General features: G+C 42.8%; 1 protein-coding gene across 1 annotated transcript in view; it reads left to right on the top strand.

Moving 5' to 3' along the window:
* The window catches only part of HMCN1 (hemicentin 1), a 414,107-nt gene that overhangs the window by 216,864 nt on the left and 174,712 nt on the right, over positions 1 to 22,531 (top strand). The window contains 17 exon segments of the mRNA XM_049777571.1: positions 622 to 749; positions 3,276 to 3,314; positions 3,317 to 3,525; positions 3,527 to 3,545; positions 6,330 to 6,425; positions 7,002 to 7,126; positions 7,128 to 7,206; positions 14,740 to 14,771; positions 14,773 to 14,838; positions 14,840 to 14,872; positions 15,000 to 15,059; positions 15,062 to 15,119; positions 15,122 to 15,151; positions 16,900 to 16,991; positions 16,993 to 17,027; positions 18,557 to 18,711; positions 22,233 to 22,511. Coding sequence (XP_049633528.1) covers positions 622 to 749; positions 3,276 to 3,314; positions 3,317 to 3,525; positions 3,527 to 3,545; positions 6,330 to 6,425; positions 7,002 to 7,126; positions 7,128 to 7,206; positions 14,740 to 14,771; positions 14,773 to 14,838; positions 14,840 to 14,872; positions 15,000 to 15,059; positions 15,062 to 15,119; positions 15,122 to 15,151; positions 16,900 to 16,991; positions 16,993 to 17,027; positions 18,557 to 18,711; positions 22,233 to 22,511 — 1,535 coding nt within the window.

Raw genomic sequence — 22,531 nt, 5'->3', positions numbered from 1 at the left:
GCTTGCTCATTGAGCCTACAGAAAATGCACATGTTTTGTCTTTCCCACAGAAAACTTTGCCAAGAAAAACATGCATATTCGTTCTAGACTATTTTTCTCACAGAAAACACACATATGTAGTGCTCTTTCTCATGAAAAATGCACGTTCTTTTCTAGAGCATTCTTCCCATAGAAAAACACTGGCATTTCTTCTAGAACTTTATTTTCTACAGAAAGCATTCATGTTCCTTCTGAGTGTTCTTTTCCACATCAAAAAACACTTCTGCTCATTCTAGAATGTTCTCTTTTACAGAAAATGCCCTCTAGACTATTCTATTCCACAGACAACTCTGTGCTCCTTCTAGAATATTCTTTTCAACAGAAGACACTCATTTTCTTTCTGAAATTTATTTCCAATTGCTGACACATTTCTTCTAGAACTTTCTTTCCCACAGAAAACACTTGTGTTCCTTCTAGAATATTCAGAAAACTCTTCTAGAAAACACTTTTGGAGCATTTTTTTTTCCCACAGAAATCGCATATGTTCATTCTAGAAAATTCTTTCATGCAAGAACAACTACTGATTCCCAGGCTCCCTATTTGAGGTTGACTTTGTTTTTTTCTTTTTTTCTTTTTTTGTAGACACACTTTCTTGCCATCTGGATCCATGAAGATCACTGGTGCTCGAATCAGTGATGGTGGAATGTATCTTTGTGTGGCTACAAATCTTGCTGGAAATGTAACTCAGTCCATAAAGTTAAGTGTTCATGGTAAGCTTTTTGCTGGAGTGGGTCTTCCCCCTGGTAGCACTCAAGGGCTCACATCCAGAGATGCTCAGCCTAGCTAGCTGAAGTGTTAGTGGTTCTGCATTTGGGCCTGAATGTGACAATGCAAAGGCTCTGTGAGGCAGGCAACAGTAGAATGGCATCAAGCAGTGTCCAGAGTGCCTTCAGGGCTATGCTCCAATGTTCTTTGGGAGGGGTGCAGTGCTGGGGTATGAAAGCAGACTCTAGCATGTGCAAAGCATGGCCCCTGAACACTGGGCTATACCCCCAGCCCACTGAGGTGAATTTTAACTGAAGATAGTTACTCTCCATACCTACTGAATCTTGTCCCTTGTACCCCTTTTTTATATGTAAATGATATAGAGAAAAATTACAGACTAGTTTTTTCTTTCCTTCATATTTGCTTTAAGATTTTTTTTCCTGCTATTTATGATTGACTTCCCCTGCTCTCCACAAATGTGCAGTGCTAAATCTTGGAAGCTCAGTGTGACCATAGTATCGGGTGATAGTTGTCAATATAACAGTAATAAATATGGTGTTTGGGCCACCGATTCTTTTGTACACATGAATGTGAGGTTCCCAGGCAAGCCCAATGCCATTCATATTTTGTCATTTCATATTTGTTTATATTTCAAAAGCTCTATGACAGCAAACATGATTTCTGGGGATTCTGGGGCTCTTTGGGGCTGTCTTTCCTCAGTTTACTGTATCTGAAATCTATTTTGTTCCTCTTACCCACAGTTACTCACTGAAACTCTTCAAGGCTGACATTGCAGGGTCCATTTTTTTTTTTTTAGATAACGGGGGAAAAACAACCCTCCCCCAGAAAGTGGGGGCCTGGTTTTATTCCCAGGTCTCTTCCAGGTGTCCCTTTGAGCCAGATGACTTGATCTCAAAAAATTTCATACTTCAATACTAGTTAGAGCTCTGAGCCTGCTTGATGACTGCTTGTCACTATCTTCTCTGATCATGATGATAATGAGCATACAAGTGAAAATTTAGAAAATTTAGACAATTTTTGACTTAGAAAAAGAGGAGTTGGGCTCTTTAAGGAGGCAAGATAAACACATTCTAATGATATTCTTGGTCTTGCAGGGGTCCTGAGTGTTTGCTGTACCTTAATCATACTTACATGTATGTACATCATACATGTGTTTTGATACATGAGCTTAGAAAGTTATATAGTTATATAGCAATATTATTACTATACTATAATACTGTAATACTACTACATTACAGGAAGTATTATTGTCCCTGTGCTGATATTTTATTATTTGTTTTGTTTAGTTTTCAAGCCATATTCAGTGGTATTCAGGACTTAGTTCTGGCTCTGAACTCAGAGATCACTCCTGGTTGGCTCAGGTGCCTGTGGGATGTTGCAGATCAAACCCAGGTTGACTGTGACAGAGCAAGCGCCCTACAATGCAAGCCTATCATTGCGTTCCCTTATGTGGATATTTTACTTTTAAATTCATAAAGGTTTCTTGGAGAAGCTTTTTTTATTTGATTTTTTAAATTTAAACAACGTGGCTACAAGGTTGTTTATATACTATGGGTTTTTTTTTTTTTTTGGTTTTGGGCCACACCCGTTTGACGCTCAGGGGTTACTCCTGGCTATGTGCTCAGAAATCGCCCCTGGCTTGGGGGGACCATATGGGACGCCGGGGGATTGAACCGCGGTCCGTTCCTTGGTAGCGCTTACAAGGCAGACACCTTATCTCTAGCGCCACCTTCCCGGCCCCTACTATGGGTTTTTTTATTTTTTTACATATGAAGTTGTTCATAACTGAGTTACAGTCATACAATGTATAACAACCTTCACCAGTGCACATTTCCTGCCACCAGTGTCAATGGCATTTTGCACACACAGTTTCTCTCTCTCTCTCTCTCTCTCTCTCTCTCTCTCTCTCTCTCTCCTCTCTCTCTCTCTCTCTCTCTCTCTCTCTCTCTCTCTCTCTCTCTCTCTCTCTCTCTCTCTCACTACTGTTAATGAAGGGATACCATGCATGTCACTTTCATAGTAGACCCTTCTCTATTCTAACTGCCCTCTCTGCTCTTTGTGGCAAGCTGTTTACCCAACTGACTAAACTATTCTCAAAGAAAATCCCAGTAAAGGTCCATGAAAACAAATGCCTTCTGTTGGACTCTTTGATAGTTTGAATTTTGTCTTAATGCTATAAAAATGATCTATCTCTGTTGTCTGTTTACATGGTTAAAAATCTTTAATTATCTATCAGCCTTCACCCCCCCAAAATACTTAACGTTTAGAAGTGCCAGGGGGAAAAATTGAGGATTCATTTCTCCTCATCCTGACAGGATGCTGGTAGAAAGGTTATTTTCCTGGATTATCAGAAAAAGGTTCTTCTGAATATGGCTTGCACATAAGTGACATTATTGGTGCCCCAATAATTTATGGCTGAATCATGAAAGGATCTCGCTTTCTTGGTGGCAGCTGGGAGGGATATGTAGGTGTTTGCGAACAAGGACATTGATTCTGGGTTCTGTTTCCAGTCCCTCCAAAGATTCAGCGTGGCCCCAAGCTCATCAAGTGCTGGTGGGTCAAAGTGTGAGCTCCCGGTGCCAGTCCTTTGGCTCGCCCCCACCTGAGCTCACCTGGCAGAAGGATGGCCGCACCTTACAGGATTTGGGACGTGGGGTATCATCACCCCAGAAGGTTCACTGCGCATCCCCCAGGTCCTTCTCTCTGATCGGCATCTACACCTGTGTGGCCACCAATGTGGCAGGCAGAGAGGAAGCTGAGAATAACACTGCATGTCCAAGGTGATCTGTCCACGAGGCATGGAGTGGGGTAGGGGATCCAGCTGGGTCACTTTCAGAATTACCCTCTTAGTGAACTTAGCAAGGAGAACATTCCAAGGAGAGAGATGCTGCTAACAGTACGTCTGCATTTCTCCGGCTTGGTTGCTTGAGAAAACTGAATGATGGAGCTGACACCTTGTGTACAGTTATAAAGCCCCTCTTTCTGATGGGAAAAGTGAGTGAGGCAGAGATAGAGAAAGGCACTCCCACCGTGATGCTAAATTTCGTCAGGGTCCAGCCCTAGACGGTTACTGTGTGCTGTCACACCCTCCCTTTCCGCCTTGGTTATGCCTCTGTTCAGGGATGTTATCGATTATATTTACTCCTGCAAGTAGCCATATTGATCAAGTCCTGCAGAGAAAAGGAATGAGAGTCCCACAGAGAGAGGGGAATGAGAGTCCCATAGAGAGAAAGAATAGTAGTTGTTTGATGGTGAGACTCAGGCCAGCCCTCCCACAATGCCTGGTGAAATGGCCAGCAGTGGTGTCCAGGGCCTCCAAGCCCAATCCCAGTGGAGCCATGTGTGCTGAGGATCAAGTTCATGGTCTAGATGCCCTAGCCAAGTGCTCCATCTTCAGCTGCCTGCCAACTCCTGTAGTTCTTTTAAGATGGAGGAGGGAGCACTTCTGTGGAGCTGCTCCAGCTCTCTGTTCTCTGAGTCAATTTTTATTGCCTACTTCTGTTTATGGTTGCATGTGTAAAGTAGGCAGAGCCTCACCAACGAACTCTGGCAGTGGTAGAAGCAGTAGAACTTTCGTGGAAAGACAGAGAAGTTTCTCTAGGTGAATCATGAAGAATTAGTAGAAGAATATTCTTTTGTTTGATGAAGGGCTATTCAAGGTGGGGTAGGCAAGGGAATTTTCTTTTTTTTTGTTTTTTTTTTTTGTTTTTGGTTTTTGGGCCACACCCGGTGACGCTCAGGGGTTACTCCTGGCTATGCACTCAGAAGTCACACCTGGCTTAGGGGACCATATGGGACGCCGGGGGATCGAACCGCGGTCTGTCCTAGGCTAGCGCTGGCAAGGCAGGCACCTTACCTCTAGCGCCACCGCCCGGCCCCAAGGGAGAATTTTCTAAAATGACACAGAATAGAAGAAGATTGGCTGGGATGTGTTGGAACTGCTGGAATGAATCAATGAATTCATCATGCATCTCAGTGCTGCATGGCAGATGGAATCTCTGGTGTATGATAAAACTGAATACACATACCTATGGGCCAGATTTCCTAAGAGCCAAGCACCTAGATTGTGGGGGAAAGTATAGAGATAGATGGTTGGCTGGTTTCCTGAGAGTTATTGGCATCCTCCTGCAGCTTGATTTCAGCTGCCTGCAGTTCATGGTATTTACCTATTGCGTTCATGCTAACCCTGGGATGATGTGTTGATAACAAAGAGCAGCATACAAGAAAACAGTCATGGGAAAAAGTGCATTTTGGCCAGGGATTATTTGTTGAACAGCCTCTTGGATCTTACGGAGCCAGCCAAACCTTCTAGTTCTCTGCTGCTTTTCCTGTCACTTTTATTAGCCAAAGTTTAACATAAATCATCTGAGTGTCAGGGTTGACCTAATTAAGAATACTTGAGCTAAGTAACTCTGAAAAGGTGAAAGTAAAAGGCGATTTTTACAAATATATAATGACATTAGATGAAGGAGGTTAGACTGTTTAGTGCCAGAATACAACTTACCACGGGTGATACGAAGCCTCAAAACTAATGTTTCTTTCTTTATTTCTTTGTTGGTTTTGTGTGTGTGTGTGTGAGTGTGTGGTGTGTGGTGTGTGACGTGTGGTGTGTTTTAGAAGAGGGTTGGTGCCAGTGCTCAGGATTTTCTCCTTGCTTTGTGCTTAGGGATCACTTCTTTAATACGCAGGGGAACCTTATGCAGTGCCAAGAATTGAACCTGAGTCAGCCGCATGGAAGCAGGCATGCGTTACCTGCCACTCTATATCTTTGGCCAAAACTGGAGAGAGATATTTTGGAGGGCTGCATCTGGCAGTACTCAGGACTGACTCCTGGCTCTGTACTTAGGGCTCAGTCCTGTAGTGCTCAGGGGACCTTATGGGATGCCGAGGATTGAACCTAGGTTGACTATGTGCAAGGCAAGCACCTTACTCACTGTACTATTGCTCTGGCCGTTGGAGAAATTTTTTAAGGTCCCCAACCTGAGGTTTTTAATAGTCACTGCAGAGAAAAGATAAGGAGACATAAGGGAAAATATTTGCAGTAGTTCAAGCAAAAGAGAGTGGCAGTAAGAAAAAGTTGTCCAGCTCAAATCAAGAGAGGGCACAACGGTGAGCTAAGCATGGGGTGAAGGAAGTATTGGGGACTGGAGCCACTGCAGATTTCTTCCTCACACCAATGGGCTGAAAAGTAGTTGGGAGAGATGGGTGGGCCCAAACAGAATAGGCAAGGATGTGGCCTATTGTGAGTGAATGTTTAGATTTTAATCTGGGAAATCATGCAGGACCCATGACTCAAATATTCAGAGGGTTCTCAAGACTAGGAACCCAAGAGAAAATGTGTTTTTAAAACCCCAGGAAGAATCCCTGGCACCAAAAAGAACAAAAGAGCAGGGAAGAAGAAGTCACAGTGCTTAGGTTTGTGATTCTAATCAGGTTAGGTTTGGGTGCTCCCCTTGTTGTTGAGTTGGGGCCATATGAAAAGAATAAGGGTACAGAGTGGGTGGGGAAGATGTGTCTAAAGACCCTATGCCTCAGCAAGGATCACCCCTTTGTTGTTTTCACAGAGCCGCCCTCTCTGGGAGAGCTGGACCCTCCCTACAATAGCCCATTCCAGGAGAGAGTGACCAGCCAGCGTGTTGCATTCCCATGCCCAGTGACAGGTGTGTGTTGAAGTGGTGGGCTCCCTGCATGCTGTTCCAACCACCTCAGTGTGCCCCAAAGTGCCTTGTGTGTCCCTATGGTTACCTTTAGGACCCACATTGCTATTCTAAGTCTAACTCCCCCCCCCAGGGGGGTCTTACCCCTTTCTCTGGGACCAAAGAAGCTTCGATAGACCCAGTGTTGGTTCTTGTCCCTTGGATGGCATGTTCGGGGTCACTCAGCTCCCCTGCTACTACTTCTCACTTTGGATGAGACTTCTCTGCAGATCCTAACACAGAGTCCCTCCTGGAACAGTCCACATGATGCTCACTTACAGAGAAACACACTTGCCTTTGTTAGTTCTGGAAACTTATTTCCATATCCTCTTTGGCCACATTTACAATCCATGGCAGTTCTAGCCCAGAGACCAGTCAGGGAGACTTTTCAGGGTAACCTCCTCTTGAGTTTCTGGCTTTCTCTTGCTGGTAAGAGACACTCTGGGGGACCCTAGGGAATGGTGTATCCCCTCACCTTCCTGCTCATTATGGCTTCTGAGTTTGTGGTAAGATACTCCAACACCCTCATTTCTGATTTAGGAACCCCCAAACCGACTATCAAATGGCTCCGGAATGGTCGTGAACTGACAGGCCGTGAGCCAGGTGTCTCTGTGCTGGAGAATGGCTCCTTGTTGGTCATTGCTGCTTGTGCACCCCATGCTGCACTATGACAATGGGGATTACGTCTGCGTGGCAGTGAATGAAGCTGGGACCACGGAAAGGAAGTACACCCTCAAGGTCCATGGTAAATATGACCACTGGGCTCACATTTGCCTTACTGTGAGTCGGCCTTTCTTTTTTTTTCTTTATTTAAACATATTGATTACAAATATGATTGTGATTAGGTTTTAGTCATGTAAAGAACACCCCCCTTCACCAGTGCAACATTCCCACCACCAATGTCCCAAATCTCCCTCCATCCCACCCTACTCCCACCTGTACTCTAGATAGGCTTTCCAGTTCCCTCATTCATTCACATGATTATGGTAGTTCTCTGTGTAGTTATTTCTATAACTGCACTCACCACTCTTTGTGGTGAGCTTCATGAAGTAAGCTGGAAGTTCCAGCCCTCCTCTCATTGTGTTTAAGAATTGTTGCAAAAATGACTTTTATTTTTCTTAAAACTCATAGATGAGTGAGACTAGTCTGCATCTCTTTCTCTCCCTCTGACTTATTTTACTCAGCATGATACACTCCATGTACATCCATGTATAGGAAAATTTCATGAGTTCATCTCTCCTGACAGCTGCATAATATTCCATTGTGTATATGTACCACAGTTTCTTTAGCCATTCATCTGGTGAAGGGCATCTTGGTTGTTTCCAGAGCCTGGCTATTGTGAATAGTGCTGCAATAAATATAGGTGTGAGGAAGGGGTTTTTGTATTGTATTCTTGTGTTCCTAGGGTATATCCCTAGGAGTGGAATAGCTGGGTTGATTGGGAGCTCAATTTCCAGTTTTTGGAGGAATCTCCATATCGCTTTCCATAGAGGTTGGACTAGACAGCATTCCCACCAGCAGAGGATCAGAGTTCCTTTCTCTCCACATCCCTGCCAGCACTGATTGTTTTCATTCTTTGTGATGTATGCCAATCTCTGTGGTGTGAGATGGTATCTCATCGTTGTTTTGATTTGCATCTCCCTGATGATCAGTGAAGAGGAGCATTTTTTCATGTGCCTTTTGGCCATTTGTATTTCTTTTTTTTATCAAAGTGTCTGTTCATTTCTTCTCCCTATTTTTTGATGGGATTAGATGTTTTATTCTGGTAAAGTTCTGTCAGTGCCCTGTATATTTTGGATATTATCCCCTTATCTGATGGGTATTGGGTGAATAGTTTCTCCCAAACGGTGGGTGGCTCTTGTATGCTGGGCACTATTTCTTTTGAGGTGCAGAAGCTTCTCAGCTTAATGTATTCCCATCTGTTGATCTCTGCTTCCACTTGTTTGGAAAGTGCAGTTTCATCCTTGAAAATGCCTTTAGTCTCAATGTCATGGAGTGTTTTACCTATGTGTTGATCTATATACTTATGGTATCAGGTCTGATATCAAGGTCTTTAATCCATTTGGATTTTACCTTCATACATGATGTTAACTGGGAGTCTATGTTCGCTTTTTTGCAAGTGGCTAACCAGTTCTGCCAGCACCACTTGTTGAAGAGGTTTTCCCTGCTCCACTTAGGATTTCCTGCTCCTTTGTCAAAGATTAGGTGATTGTATGTCTGGGGAACATTGTCTGAGAACTCGTCTATTCCACTGATCTGAGGGTCTGTCATTATTCCAATACCATGCTGTTTTGATAACTATTGCTTTGTAGTACAGTTAAAGTTGGGGAAAGTAATGCCTCCCATTTTCCTTTTCCCTAGGAGTGCTTTAGTTACTCGAGGGTGTTTATTGTTCCAGATAAACTTCATAAGTGTTTTACCCCTTCTTTGAAGAATGTCATGGGTATCTTTAGAGGGATCACATTAAATCTGTACAATGCTTTGGGGAGTATTGCCATTTTGATGATGTTAATCCTGCCAATCCATGAGCAGGCTATGTGTTTCCATTTCCGTGTGTCCTCTCTTATTTCTTGGAGCAGGGCTTTATAGTTTTATTTGTATAATTCTTTCACATCTTCGGTCAAGTTGACTGCAAGATATTTGAGTTTGTGTGGCACTAATGTGAATGGGATTGCCTTCTTGATGTCCATCTCTTCCCTATCATTATTGGTATATAAAAAGACCATTGATTTCTGTGTGTTAATTTTGTAGCCTGCCACCTTGCTATATGAGTCTATTGTTTCTAAAAGCTTTTTGGTAGAGTCTTTAGGGTTTTGTAAGTAGACTATCATGTCATCTGCAAACAGTGAGAGCTTGACTTCTTCCTTTCCTATCTGGATTCCCTTGATATCTTTTTCTTGCCTGATCGCTATATATATAGCAAGCACTTCCAATACTATGTTGAAGAGGGGTGGTGAGAGCGGACAGTCTTGTCTTGTACCAGAATTTAGAGGAAAGGCTTTTAGTTTTTCTCCATTGAGGATAATATTTGCCATTGGCTTGTGGTAGATGGCTTTAACTAGATTGAGAAAGGTTCCTTTCATTCCCATCTTGCTGAGATTTTTGATCAAGAATGGGTGTTGGACCTTATCAAAGGCTTTCTCTGCATCTATTGATATGATCATGTGATTTTTATTTTTCTTGTTGTTGATGTTGTGTATGATGTTGATAGATTTATGGATGTTAAACCATCCTTGCATTTCTGGGATGAAAACCTACTTGGTCATAGTGTATGATCTTCTTGATGATGCATTGGATCCTATTTGCCAGGATTTGTTGAAGATCTTTGCATCTGCATTATCAGCAGATATTGGTCTGTACTTTTCCTTTTTGGCAGCATCTTCATCTGGTTTTGGTATCAAGGTGATGTTGGCTTCATAAAAGCTGTTTGGAAGTTGTTCTGTTTTTTTTCAATTTCAAGGAAGAGCCTGGCTAGAATTGGTAGTAGCTTCACTTGAATGATTTGAAAGAATTCATTATTAAATCTATCTGGGCCTGGGCTTTTCTTTTTGGCAGATGTTTTGATTACAGTTTCAATTTCCTCAGTAGTGATGGGGTGTTTAGATATGCTACATCCTCCTTACTTAACTGTAGAAGGTTATAAATGTCCAAGAATGTATCCATTTCTTCTAGGTTCTCATGTTTAGTAGCATAAAGTTTCTCAAAGTAGTCTCTGATTACCCTTTGGATCTCTGCAATATCTGTTGTTATCTCCCCCTTTTCATTTTTTAATACGAGTTATCAGGTTTCTCTCTCTCTCTTTCTTTGTGAGTTTTGCCAATGGTCTATCAATCTTGTTTATTTTTTTCAAAGAACCACTTCTGCTTTCGTTGATCTTTCGGATTGTTTTTTGGGTTTTCACTTCGTTGATTTGTGCTCTCAGCTTTGTTATTTTCTTCTGTCTTCCTAATTTTGGGTCCTTTTGTTGAGCACTTTCTAATTCTATGAGCTGCGTCATTAATCTAGTCAAGTAGGCCCCTTCTTCCTTTCTGTTGTGTGCTTGCAAAGCTATAAATTTTCCTCTCAGGATCGCTTTTTGCTGTGTTCCATAGAATCTGGCAGTTTTTGTCTTCACTTATCATTTGTTTCCAGGAAGTTTTGATTTTCCTCTTTGATTCATCTCGGGACCCACTGGTTGTTCAGAGCAGGCAGGCTGTTTAATTTCCAATTGTTAATAGTTTTTCTTGTGTGTCACTTTGTAGTTCACATCTTATTTCAGAGCCTTGTGGTCAGCCAAAAGGTAGCCTGCAAGATTTCTATCCTCTTGATTTTATGAAGGTATGTTTTATGGTGTCAGCATGTAGTCTATCCTGGAAAATGACCCATGTACATTGGAGAAGAATGTGTATCCAGGTTTTGGCGGGATGGAGTGTCTATAAATATATATATATATATCTACTAGTCATCTTCCTTCCATTACTCTTTCAGGGCTAGTATGTTTTTGTTGGGCTTCAGTCTGGTTGACCTATCAAGTGTTGACAAGGCCGTTTGTTGAGGTCTCCCAAATTATTGTGTTATTATTGATGTCTTCTTTCAGATTTGTCAGTAATTGTATTAGATAATTTGCTGGTCTCTCATTGGGTGCATATATGTTTAATAGTCTGATTTCTTTCCTGTTGCACATATTCCTTGATTAGTACATAGTGTCCATCTTTGTCCCTTACAACTTTTCTGAGTATAAAGTTGGTGTCATCAGATATTAATATGGCCACCCAGCTTTTTTATGGGTGTTGTTTGATTGGATGATTTTCCTCCAGCTTTGATTTTGAGTCTATATTTGTTCTGACTATTCAAATGTGTTTCTTGTAGGCAGCAGAAGGTTGGATTCATCTTTTTGACCCATTTTGCCACTCTGTGTCTTTTAGTTGGTGAATTTAGTCCATTGACATTGAGGGAGATGATTGTCATAGGATTTAATGTCATCTTTGCAGATAAATTTACTGTGTTTGTTGGTCTCTCTTGTCTTAAAGTAGACCTTTCAGGTTTTCCTTTAAGGATGGTTTATCATCTGTGAAGTTTCTAAGTTGTTGTTTATCCATGAAACTATGTATCTTTCCTTCAGACCTGAACGTGAGTCGGGCTGGGTGCAGTATTCTTGGTGAGGCACCCATTTCATTCAGTCTTGTCACAATATTTCACCACTGTCTTCTGGCCATGAGAGTTTCTTGTGACATGTCTGCTGTAAGTTTTAGGGATGCTCCTTTGAATGTAATTTTCTTTTTTGATCTTGCTGCTTTCAGTATTCTATCTCTATCTGTGGGATTTGTCATTGTAATGAGGATGTGTCTTGGGGTGTTTTTCTTTGGGTCTCTTTTAGCTGGTACGCTTCAGGCATGCAGGATTTGATTGCATGTAGTCTTTAACTCTGGGAGTATCTCTTTGATGTTGTCTTTGACAGTTGATTCTTCCTGGAGATCTACCTGGGCCTCTTGGAACTCCAATGATTCTTATGTTGTTTCTGTTGAGTTTATCAAAGACTTCTATTTTCATCTGTTCACATTCCTTGAGTGCTTTTTCCATTGCCTGATCATTTGTCTTAAGATTCTTTTCCAATTTCTTTTGCTTTGTTGAGTTTTTCTGCATCTTTTCTTCCAGCATGCCGATTCTGTCCTCAGCTGCTGTTACCCTGCTGGTGAGGCCATCCATTGAGGTTTTCAGTTGAGCTACCATGTTTTTCAGATCTGTTATTTCAGTTTGGAGTTTTCTGATTTCTGTCTTTGTGTTCTGTTCAGATCGATCTATGCTTTCTTTGAGTTCTACAAACATCTTCCATATTTCTATTCTAATCTCCTTATCTGAGAGGTTAATCAGATGGTTGGAATTTTTTTAGGTCCATCTGCACTAATCATCTTCCATTCTCTGTGCATGGTGTTTTCCTGCGAGGTTTCCCATTATCACGCTCTGTAGTGTGATTTTTCTGCGTGTTGTGATTGGGTTTATTGGTTAGAAAGAGTGCACTGCCACGAAGCGAAGCGGAGGAAAATAAGCTCTCTGGAGCCTCTGGGAGAGCTATTTTTTCTGGGCCCTTTTCGGCCCACTCCCAAGTGTTCAGGAGACAGGACGTGGAAAAAACACGCACAGGCAAACACTTATAGTTTCTCACAGTCAGGAACCACTGGGCAGGCGTAGATATTCCCAGCCTGATGTCACAAACAGAGGCAAGTCGGCCTTTCATCCTCATGTGGAAAAGCCCACAGCTTTGGTATTACCGAGTCAACAAGTTAGTGTTTTATGGGGTTGTGTTGCTCAAAATTCAAGTGAGAGCCAGAGAGACAGAGAGATAAAGTTAGACTGTTTCCTGGCTCAACATGAGATGTCCTCCTTGCCTTTACCGAGAGCAAGGAAGGGAATTAGCTGTGTGTGTGTGTGTGTGTGTGTGTGTGTGTCTAGAACCCTTACATATACCCTCAAAGAAAATGAGTGTCTATGGGGCCGGAGCGATAGCACAATGGCAGGGTGTTTGCCTTACACGCAACCAACCTGGGACAGACCCTGGGTTCCATCCCTGGCAATCGCATATGGTCCCTTGAGTTTGCGGTTTCTTAGTGCTGAGCCAGGAGTAACCCCTGAGTGATGCTGTGTGTGTGTGTGTGTGTGTGTGTGTGTGTGTGTGTGTGCTAGAACCCTTACGTATATTCCTCAAAGAAAATGAGTGTCCTTGGGGCTGGAGCGATAGCACAAGTGGCAGAGTGCTTGCAACCAACCTGGGACAGACCCTGGGTTCCATACCTAGCATTGCATATGGTCCCTTGAGCTTGTGGTTTCTTAGTGCTGAGCCAGAGTAACCCCTGAGTGCTGCTGGGTGTGCCTCCTCCCCCCCAAAAAGTAGAAAGAAAGAAAGAAAGAAAGAAAGGAAGGAAGGAAGGAAGGAAGGAAGGAAGGAAGGAAGGAAGGAAGGAAGGAAGGAAGGAAGGAAGGAAGGAAGGAAGGAAGAAGCAGAAAGGAAAGAAAGCAAGCAATCAAATGAATGTCCATTCATCCTCTTATGTATAACAGCCACACATTTGGGACATTGAACCCCTGACTCTGTCCTTTCTGTTTCATCAACCAACTTATTTTAGGGATCTGTCTTTATATGTTTTAGTCTTATTTCTACCCCAAAAGTGTCCCTCTCTGGCTACTTCATGGCTCATTGAATTTTAGTGGTGATGAGCACATAAGCTGTATGTGACCAGGAGAAATGGCTCAATAAAAGTCTTGTGTGCATCCTATTTTGCATAAGGCCCAGGGTTTAGTCATGGTTCAATCAGATGGACTTTGGCTTTCATAGTCATCAGGTAATCTCACTCCTGTCAGCAATGATTTTGTTCTATGTGACTCAAGACCTCAGCAGTTTGTCTTTCATATGACATATGGAATACATGATTCGCCCCTCAGTGCATCCTAAATTTCTTAGAATAATAATTTAATAAAATCTTAGTCATAGTGACTTAGAGAGACACTGGTATTTACCTCAGAGACATTTCCTATTCTCATAACTCATTGGCTTCTCAGTGTAGCTTTGACAGATTTCTGAATTTGCTTGTCAAAGTCCTTTGGGATGCCAATTCTTGTTGGCATAGATGTGTGTGTGGGTGGGGGAAGAGCCCTCAGTCATTGCTGGTCCAGCCTTTTTTGGAAACCAATATGGACACTCTCAAAAGTCTAGGAATTGAATTTCTATATGATCCAGCAATTCTACTTCTTTGGCATTTTACTTCCAAAGACCCCAAAACTCTAGTCAGAAAAGGCATCTGCATTCCTTATGTTCATTGCAACACTATTCACAAAAGCCCAAGTCTAGAAACAACTTAAGTGACTGTGAAAAGTTGAGTGGGTAAGAAATTGATGCATATAGATGGAAGAATACTACTCAGCTAAAAGAAATGAGAAATATCCTCAAATTTGCTGCTCTGTGATGGATTTGGAATTAGTCAAATGAGATGGGTAGACATGGAGTGATCTCTCATAGGCAGGATAGAAAGAAGCATAGTAGGAGAATAATGCCCAAAGGCATCAGAGACTAAGACCCTGATCATTCAGGGGACAACTGACCACAGGGAAGTGTAGTGGTAAAAAAGGGGTGGGGATGATGGATTAGGATGGTGGAAGGGATGCTGGGACAATATAAAGGAAAGTGTACACGTGGGTGATGCTAGAATGATTTATGCAAGAAACTACCTCAATTAGTACTGTAAATCGGGGTGCTGAAAATAATAGCTAAAAATATAACTCATGCTACTGTGCTCTCTCTACACAGTTCCTCCAACAATTAAAGATACAGAGCAAGTCAACCAACATATCAGTAATGGTCAACCAGTTGACCAGTCTCTTCTGTGAGGTGGAAGGAACACCAACTCCCCATCATCACATGGTACAAAGATGATGTCCAGGTAGGGAGGATGGTGAGAGTGCAGAGTTCCTGCCCACTGCCCTGGGATAGCTTCTTCTAGGATTCTTCTAGGACATTGATATGCTTTTGATTTCTCTGGATATGACCCCTAGCGTGTGTCCCTTCAGGTGACTGAGAGCAAAAATACCATTCAGATTGTCAATGGCGGAAAGGACACTGAAGCTTTCTCCGGGCTTCGGCCGAGGATGCAGGGAGTTATTCCTGCAAAGCCATCAATATTGCGGGCACACACAGAAGCATTTCCACATCGATGTGTTAGGTAATAAACACAGTGTCTGCAGAACTGTGATTGATGGGATGGAGCCCTAGCACAGTAGGGAGAGTGCTTGCTTTGCATATAGCTGATCTGTGTTCAACTCCCAGCATTTTATAGGGTCCCCTAGGCCCTGCCAGAAATGATCCCTAAGTGTAGAGCCAGGAATAATACCTGAGCATGGCCAAGTGTGCACCAATTCTTCCCCTAATAAAAGGTCAAACCTTTCCTGTCAGGGCTCTCTGAGTCGACTCCCCTTCTGCAATCCTCTGCATGCTGATGGCTCCCACGAGATTGTCTTCATACCCCACTTTCTTTCCTGAACTATCATTTTAGCCTTTTTTTTTTTTATGAGATTAGGGTTCTGTGATTTACAATTTGTTAATGATGGATTCCAATACACATAATTCCAAACTACCATCCCCTCACCAGTGCATACACCCTCCCCTAAGGACCTCAATGTCTCTCCAACCACTCAAGCTCAATTGTGTGAATCATTTTGGCCCTTTGTTGTCACCTTGCTATGTATCTTGGAGTCCTACCTATGAGTAATCATTCTGTTTGCTCCTTTCCTTCTGGCCAGCTTCACTCAGCTCTATCTTCTCTAGTTCCACTCATGATGAGGTGAGTGCATGGTTTTGTCTTTTTACATCTGCATAGTATTCTGCTTGTGCACAAGCCACAACTTCTTGATTCACTAATCCATAGTTGGATGTTTGGGTTGTTTCCCAATCTTGGCTCTACCAAGTGTAGCAATGAATATGGGTGTGCCTAGATCTTTTCTAATGACTTTTTTTGTGTTCAGGGACTAGATACAAAGTGGTATCTCTGGTTCATATGGGCATTCTAATCCTATTTTATTTTGCGAGACCCCCAGCTTGTTTTCCACAGTGGACACCACCATGTCTTGACTAGATCTCTTACCCTCCCTGTGGATACTAGCTGTGCAGGCTGCTTCCTAATTCCACACAAAATTCTCCACCATATTCCCTTCCCCCATGCCCATCTGATGTAATGGTGTCATGATGGTGGCCTCCTGTCACAGTCACCATCACCATCACTATAAGTGGGACCAAAATCCACCCAGTGACCTCTGTGCTCTGCCCAGCCAATGCCCCTGGCATGTGCTGTTCATTCTGCAGCCAGCAGGGGCATCAGAACCAAATTGAAGAGACTTGAGGCTCTTTTCTTTGTGGGTTCCCTTAGTGGCTGGTAGCTGCTCAGAGCAGCATCTTAGACTCTGACATTGAGGCTTAGGGAAGAGCGTTCAAGGGTAAGGGGAGTGTCGGGTGCTCTCACGACCAATTTCAGGAGAAAAAAACAAGAGTGTGTTCTCTGAGCCTTCCCCCACAGCCAGCAAGCACTTTGTCAGCCTGGAGTCAAGCACACTATCTACTGTGTGTCCTGTGTCAGCGCTGGGCACATAGATGGTGCCTGTCACATAGAAGAGACATGCAGGGCATTGACTTTGCCTCTCATGGTGCCTTGAGCCCCTTTGGTGCTGGGTTCCAACCCCCCCCCCCCACGCACACACGTTCTCTGCCTGACTCCTTTCATGTCCTCTCAACTTGTGCAATCAGATTCCAGATTCCTCCTAACACTAGGGTTCATACATAGGATATGGGAAGGGGGGGGGACCCAAGGGGACTTCAATTGTCACCTAAACGTGGTGTTGACACAACAGTCACTGATTGGGGACCCTCTATCCCTGTGAGTTGCTGATCCCCATCTCCATGATGAAATGTTTATTTCAGTTCCTCCCAGTATCACCAGAACTAGCTCCTCCAGCGAGATTGCGGTGGTGCTCAGCCAGGACGTCACCCTAGAGTGCCGGGTCATCGGGACCCCCCTTTCCCTCTGTACACTGGTTCAAGGATGGCAAGTATGTGCCCTTCCTGTTTGTACTGGTCCAGTGGATTGCAAATGGGATGGGTTGCATTCGGGATTTGGCCCTCTTTATTGTCTTTATAATGAATAACTGATTCGTTTCAAATGATTAAATATTCTTATATTCTGATTAGTGACTTAGCATCAATATCAAGTGTATCTAATTAGAGATCACAGCAACTTTTCAAAAAATAACTTGGGGAGCCAGAGCCATAGCACAGTGGGGAGGGCACTTAACATGCATGTGGCTAACCCTGTGTGAACCCTAGGCATCCCCAATAAAACTATAATGCAAGCTCACTATGAAATATAGAATGGTGTCATGTGCTCTAATGCCAAAGAGCATAGTTATTGAGTTTTAACATGAGCACTTTCTTTCAAAATTCAGTTGATTTCATAGTATTAATTGGAACTCTGTCCCATGATCTCCTCCTTCCACTCCTTACCTGCCTGTGGTCAACTTATTTTTTTTAATTACATGTTGGTTTTACATAAACAAGGATGACAATTTATAAGACAAAATCAGAAAAGCAACAGGCTTCAGAGCACACCCTGGTCTTTAAGGGCCTGTTCCCTTGTAAAGATAATAGCTAAAGATAGGCTCTTCGTGGGAAGGCTGCTTCTTATGGAAGGCTGTGCTCCTGCCACCTATTTTTTCATAAGCAGATGCTAGTGTTATAAATATGAGTGATGTCAGGGCCACAATCCGAGAAGTCACTATTCCTGTGCATCCACCATTGGGGCAAAGTTCATGTTCTATTTCACATCAGTGCTAAGTGCTCTGTAGCTCAATCTTAGAGCTAAACACAGCCACATATTGTGTGGATGGCAGTCAGTGTCCACGATATGCTGGTGGTATCTTCTTTCAGAAAGACCCATTGTTAGTGGGTGTTGTTTATTTGTGTCCAGGGGCAGTGATCGAACCTATGTCTCTTATTTCGAAGTTTTGTGATTTACTCCACAATAGACACATTCTGGACCCTCTGAGCTCGCTCTTTTTTTCCTTCTGGCTACACCCAGCAGAGCTCAGCATTTATTCCTAGCTCTGTGCTCAGAAATCACTCCTGGTGTTGCTCAGGCATTACTCTCAGCTTTGTGCTCAGAAATTACTCTTAGCAGACTCTGGCAACCATATGGGATGCTGGGGAATGAACCTGGGTTGGCCACATGCAAGCTTACCCTCTGTACTATTGCTCTGTCCCCTCATAGTTCTATATTTCTTCATGGACTTGCATTGTAGTTTTCATTTCATTGTTCTATATTTTTAAAGACCTGTGTTATAGTTTTAATCCCATTGTTCTATATTCCTTACTTGCATTGCTTTTTAAATCTCATTGTTCTATTTCAAATTGTTCTTTTTAAATGACCTTGAATTGTAGTTTTAATTTCATTGTTCTATATTTAATAATGACTTTGTAATGTAGTTTAATCTCATGTTGCAATGATATTTTATGGAGAGTAATGAGAGCCGAAACATTAGGAGAGTGAAATGGACCCAGGGGGCCTGATTTTATTTTTTTCCAGGCCTTTATTTTTGGGAGACCCTAACATTGAGCTTCTAGATGAAGGACAAGTGCTGCATTTGCGAAGTGCCCGGAGAGGTGACAAGGGCCGATACCAGTGTGTTGTGATTAATGCTGCCGGCAAGCAGACCAAGGATATGAAACTAACTGTCCACAGTAAGTTTCCTGATCTCGAGCTGCTTAGCACAAATGAAAGAAGTAGGTTGATGGCTAACTGCTACTCAAACTTCTATTCACTTTCCCTATCATCCGGAATGCTACACAGTCTAGAATGGAAGAACCTATCTATCTATCTTTATGTGTTTTACGCTAGCATGTGACTTAATGCTGGTTGCCTATGAATTGTTGGGTTTTTTTGTTTTTGTTTTTGTTTTTGGATCACACCCAGCAATGCTCAGGGGTTACTCCTGGCTCTATGTCAGAAATTGCTCCTGGTAGGCTTGGGAGATCATATGGGATGTCAGGATTCGAACCACCATCCTTCTGCATGCAAGGCAAATGCCCTACCTCCATGGTATCTCTCCAGCCCCTGCTTATGAATTGTTAGGTAGAATTTTTTTTTTTTTACACAATCAAGTGATTTTCATGAGCTCCCATTGACAAAATCAAGCATTTTTCAATTGGTTAACTTAGGCATCAATCAAAAATTTATCTCCTTCTTGGAGGGCTTTTTAAGAAAATGTGCAGAACAGAGTGGAGCTGGTGGTATGCTGTCCATAGTTCTCTTCTTCTTTCTTTTCTTTATCTGGGTCATGTGGGGAGCTATTAAATGCCTTGGGTTTGTCATGCTGCTCAAGATTCAATATAGCACCAACAGAAATGGGTAGTCTGTGTTGGGTAAAAGTTCTCTTTCCCAGCTTTCAGTGGAGACCAGGGTTGTTTTACACATTCTTTCTCCTTTGGTATCTAATAGTCTTGTGTATCAGAAGTATTTGCTAAGCCAACAGTAGAATGGGATGGTTCTCTGCCTATGGTTGCCAGTAATTCTGTAGAGTCCAAGTACTTGAAATGAGGCTGGTCCAACTCAGCTGAGCTGATAGTATAAATTCCATACCCGGGCAGGTGCAATAGGACATTAGGAAGGACATTAGCCTTACACATGTCAACCCGAGTTTGATCCCTGGCATCCCATAGGGTCCCCGAGAACCACTAGGAATAATTCCTGAGAGCAGAGCCAGGAGTAAACCCTGCCACTGAGTATGGCTTAAAAACAAAAACAAAAATTCTACATCCAATCTCAAAGACCACATAGGAAGGCATCATAAATGCACTTAATAAATTTGGACTGGTTTCCTCTGAGATAATGCTCTATTGGATATATTGTGCTAAGAAGTCAAGTGTATCCATTAAATATCCATGTTTATTATCCATTGTTTATTTCCTATTTTTAGAGGTAGCTGTTGGGAGTTTGAAGTTATATATACAATGTGCATCCTATTTCTATGAGAACAGAGTGTTCAAGTGGTAATGAAGTAAAGAGGATTCAGAGTTTTGAATTCAGACCTGGCTCTTCTTTTTAGCTTTGTGATTTATAAGAAGTTGCCTAAGCCAGCTATGCTTTAGTTTATTTGTCTATAGAACAGAGCCTTCATAGGGTGGAGGGCATTGGGGAGGGAGTGGAATAATCCATTTTTTGTTTGTTTGTTTGATTTTTGGCCACAGTGCTCAGGAGTTACTCCTGCCTCTGCACTCAGGAATTACTTCTGGCTGATTTAGGGAACCATATGGGGTGCTGGGGATCAAAATCGGGTCACCACATGCAAGGCAAATACCCTTCCCAATGCATTATTATAGGAAAACAAGCTCTCTGAGATGTTGGAATGACATTTGCATGAAAAATATGATTACCAGTATTGGAAATCCAATATCTCACAGGATAGTATAGCAGGGAGGGTGTTTGCTTTGCACCTGCCTGGCTTGGGTTTGATGCCAACATCTTATATGGTCTCCTGAACCCACCAGGAGCAATTCCTGTGCACAGAGCCAAGAATCCCCGGACATATCATGACTCCGAAACCAATAAACTAAAAATAAAAAAAAAGAAGAAAATTTCACCAGTTTCTATTGTTAAAGCCGCTTCCACCAACATTCCAGTTTAGTACTCAAGTTCAGACATCAGGCAGCAACTGCTTCCACTGCTGGGAGGGGGAGGTGGTTGGTTTTGCAACAGCAGGTCCTAGGCGGGCAGTAATCGGGCAGTGGGTAAAGGTAACCACAATGGTTTATGGCTGTAAACAGCCAATGTGTGGACTCTGTCAAGAAAGTTGTAAGAGGCAGGAGGGTGAAAAAAAAATAAAACAGTAAGAAGCAGAACGGAAAATTGTCTCCACTGGTGGCCTTGGCTGCCTCAGAGAACTCATGATCATTCTATTGGAAGGGGAGAGGTCCTCATTGTGCCATGTCTGACCCAGGTGCCATTGGCCTGATTTCTGAGTCTGTGGTCTCTCTTCACTCTATTAATAACTGTGTGTTCAGTGGAAATAGTTGGCAGTGCTCGGAGCCTACTCCTGCCTCTGTGTTCAGGATCACCCCCGTGATGCTTAGGGGACCCTAACATTGAACTGGGGATCAAATTTGGCTACTTATAAGGCAAGTGCTTAATTTCTGTGCTCTTTGTGACCAGGAGGACCTGGTTGGCTTTAAGCAGAGGTGATTTTATTTGTTTGTTTGTTTGTTTTTGTTTTCTTGGTTCAGTATAACTTAGTGACCAGTAGATGTTCTATCAGGCCTCAAAGCCCCTTGAAATGAATGTGGTGCTTTTGTTCCTCCTAAAATCTGAAACTATAAGTGTGCTGATCCTGTCCACCAACAAAGTTCAACTTCCCTCCTCCTAGTTCATCCAGGACTAAGGACGTTCTCCCTAAGAGGATGACCAGGAAAGAATGTATCCCAGGCTAATGAACAGAGATAATTTACTCTGTTCTAACAAAGCTTATATAAGGAGAAAAACTGGGATACATGCAGGGTGACAGGGTTCAGGACACCAGAGATGGGCAGCCTGTGATATAAGGCACCTGGAAGAAGTTAAACATGAATATTGAGGATTAGGAATGTTTGGAAGCAACACAATGGGTCATGAAAGTAACTTTATCTCCTGACCAGAGCTCTCTGTGAGGGAGGAGGGATGGTCCAGCGTCAAACCTATGAGTGCCCCTTTTTATGCACCTCTTTTAAAAAAGTATTTAATATCCTTATTTAAACACCGTGATTACAAACATGATTGTAGTTGGGTTTCAGTCATAAAAAGAACACTCTCCTTCACCAGTGCAATATTCCCATCACCAATGCCTCCATCTCTCTCCCTCCCCACCACCTCTATTTAAGACAGTTGTGCCCCTCTTTGTCCTATCCTTCCCCATCTCTAGAGACTTCTGCCTCAAGATGAATCTCTAGAGCAGTGACTCTACAGGGGCTCCTCCTGGAAGTTTTACAGGTGGTTTTATCAGCCAGGTAGTTGAGGAAAAGAATAATACAGGGCTCCAATGCCCAAGGGCTGAGAGGGTACTAAATTCTGCTCTTACAATGGGACAATGGCAAATAATTGGTATAAATGAGAGTTCCCAAGTATCTTTGATTCATGGCCACTTGAAACTGCTTGAAAGGGCCATGACCTGACTTGAAGATGTAGTTTCAGGCTGGTCCTAACTAGTTTGTGCCTGTTCTGAATCCCCCTGTAGTTCCACCGAGTATCAGAGGCGGGAATATCACTCTGGAAGTGTCTGCATTGATCAACAGTGGCATCAGGCTGGAGTGTGATGCCCGTGGGCTGCCTGTGCCTGTGGTCACTTGGTCCAAGGATGGACAGACAGTCGTCCCAGGATCCCAGGCTCTCTTCCTCAATAAGGGGCAGTTTCTTCATATTCCTCATGCCCAGGCCTCCGATTCAGCCACCTACACATGTCATGTCACCAATGTGGCTGGGACAGCTGAAAAATCTTTTCGTGTGGACGTCTATGGTAAGGAAGAAATGAGTCAT

This window comes from Suncus etruscus, chromosome 7 (genome assembly GCF_024139225.1).
Source record: "Suncus etruscus isolate mSunEtr1 chromosome 7, mSunEtr1.pri.cur, whole genome shotgun sequence".
NCBI classification, from domain to species: Eukaryota; Metazoa; Chordata; class Mammalia; order Eulipotyphla; family Soricidae; genus Suncus; species Suncus etruscus.
This window is presented reverse-complemented; position numbering and strand designations above follow the sequence as displayed.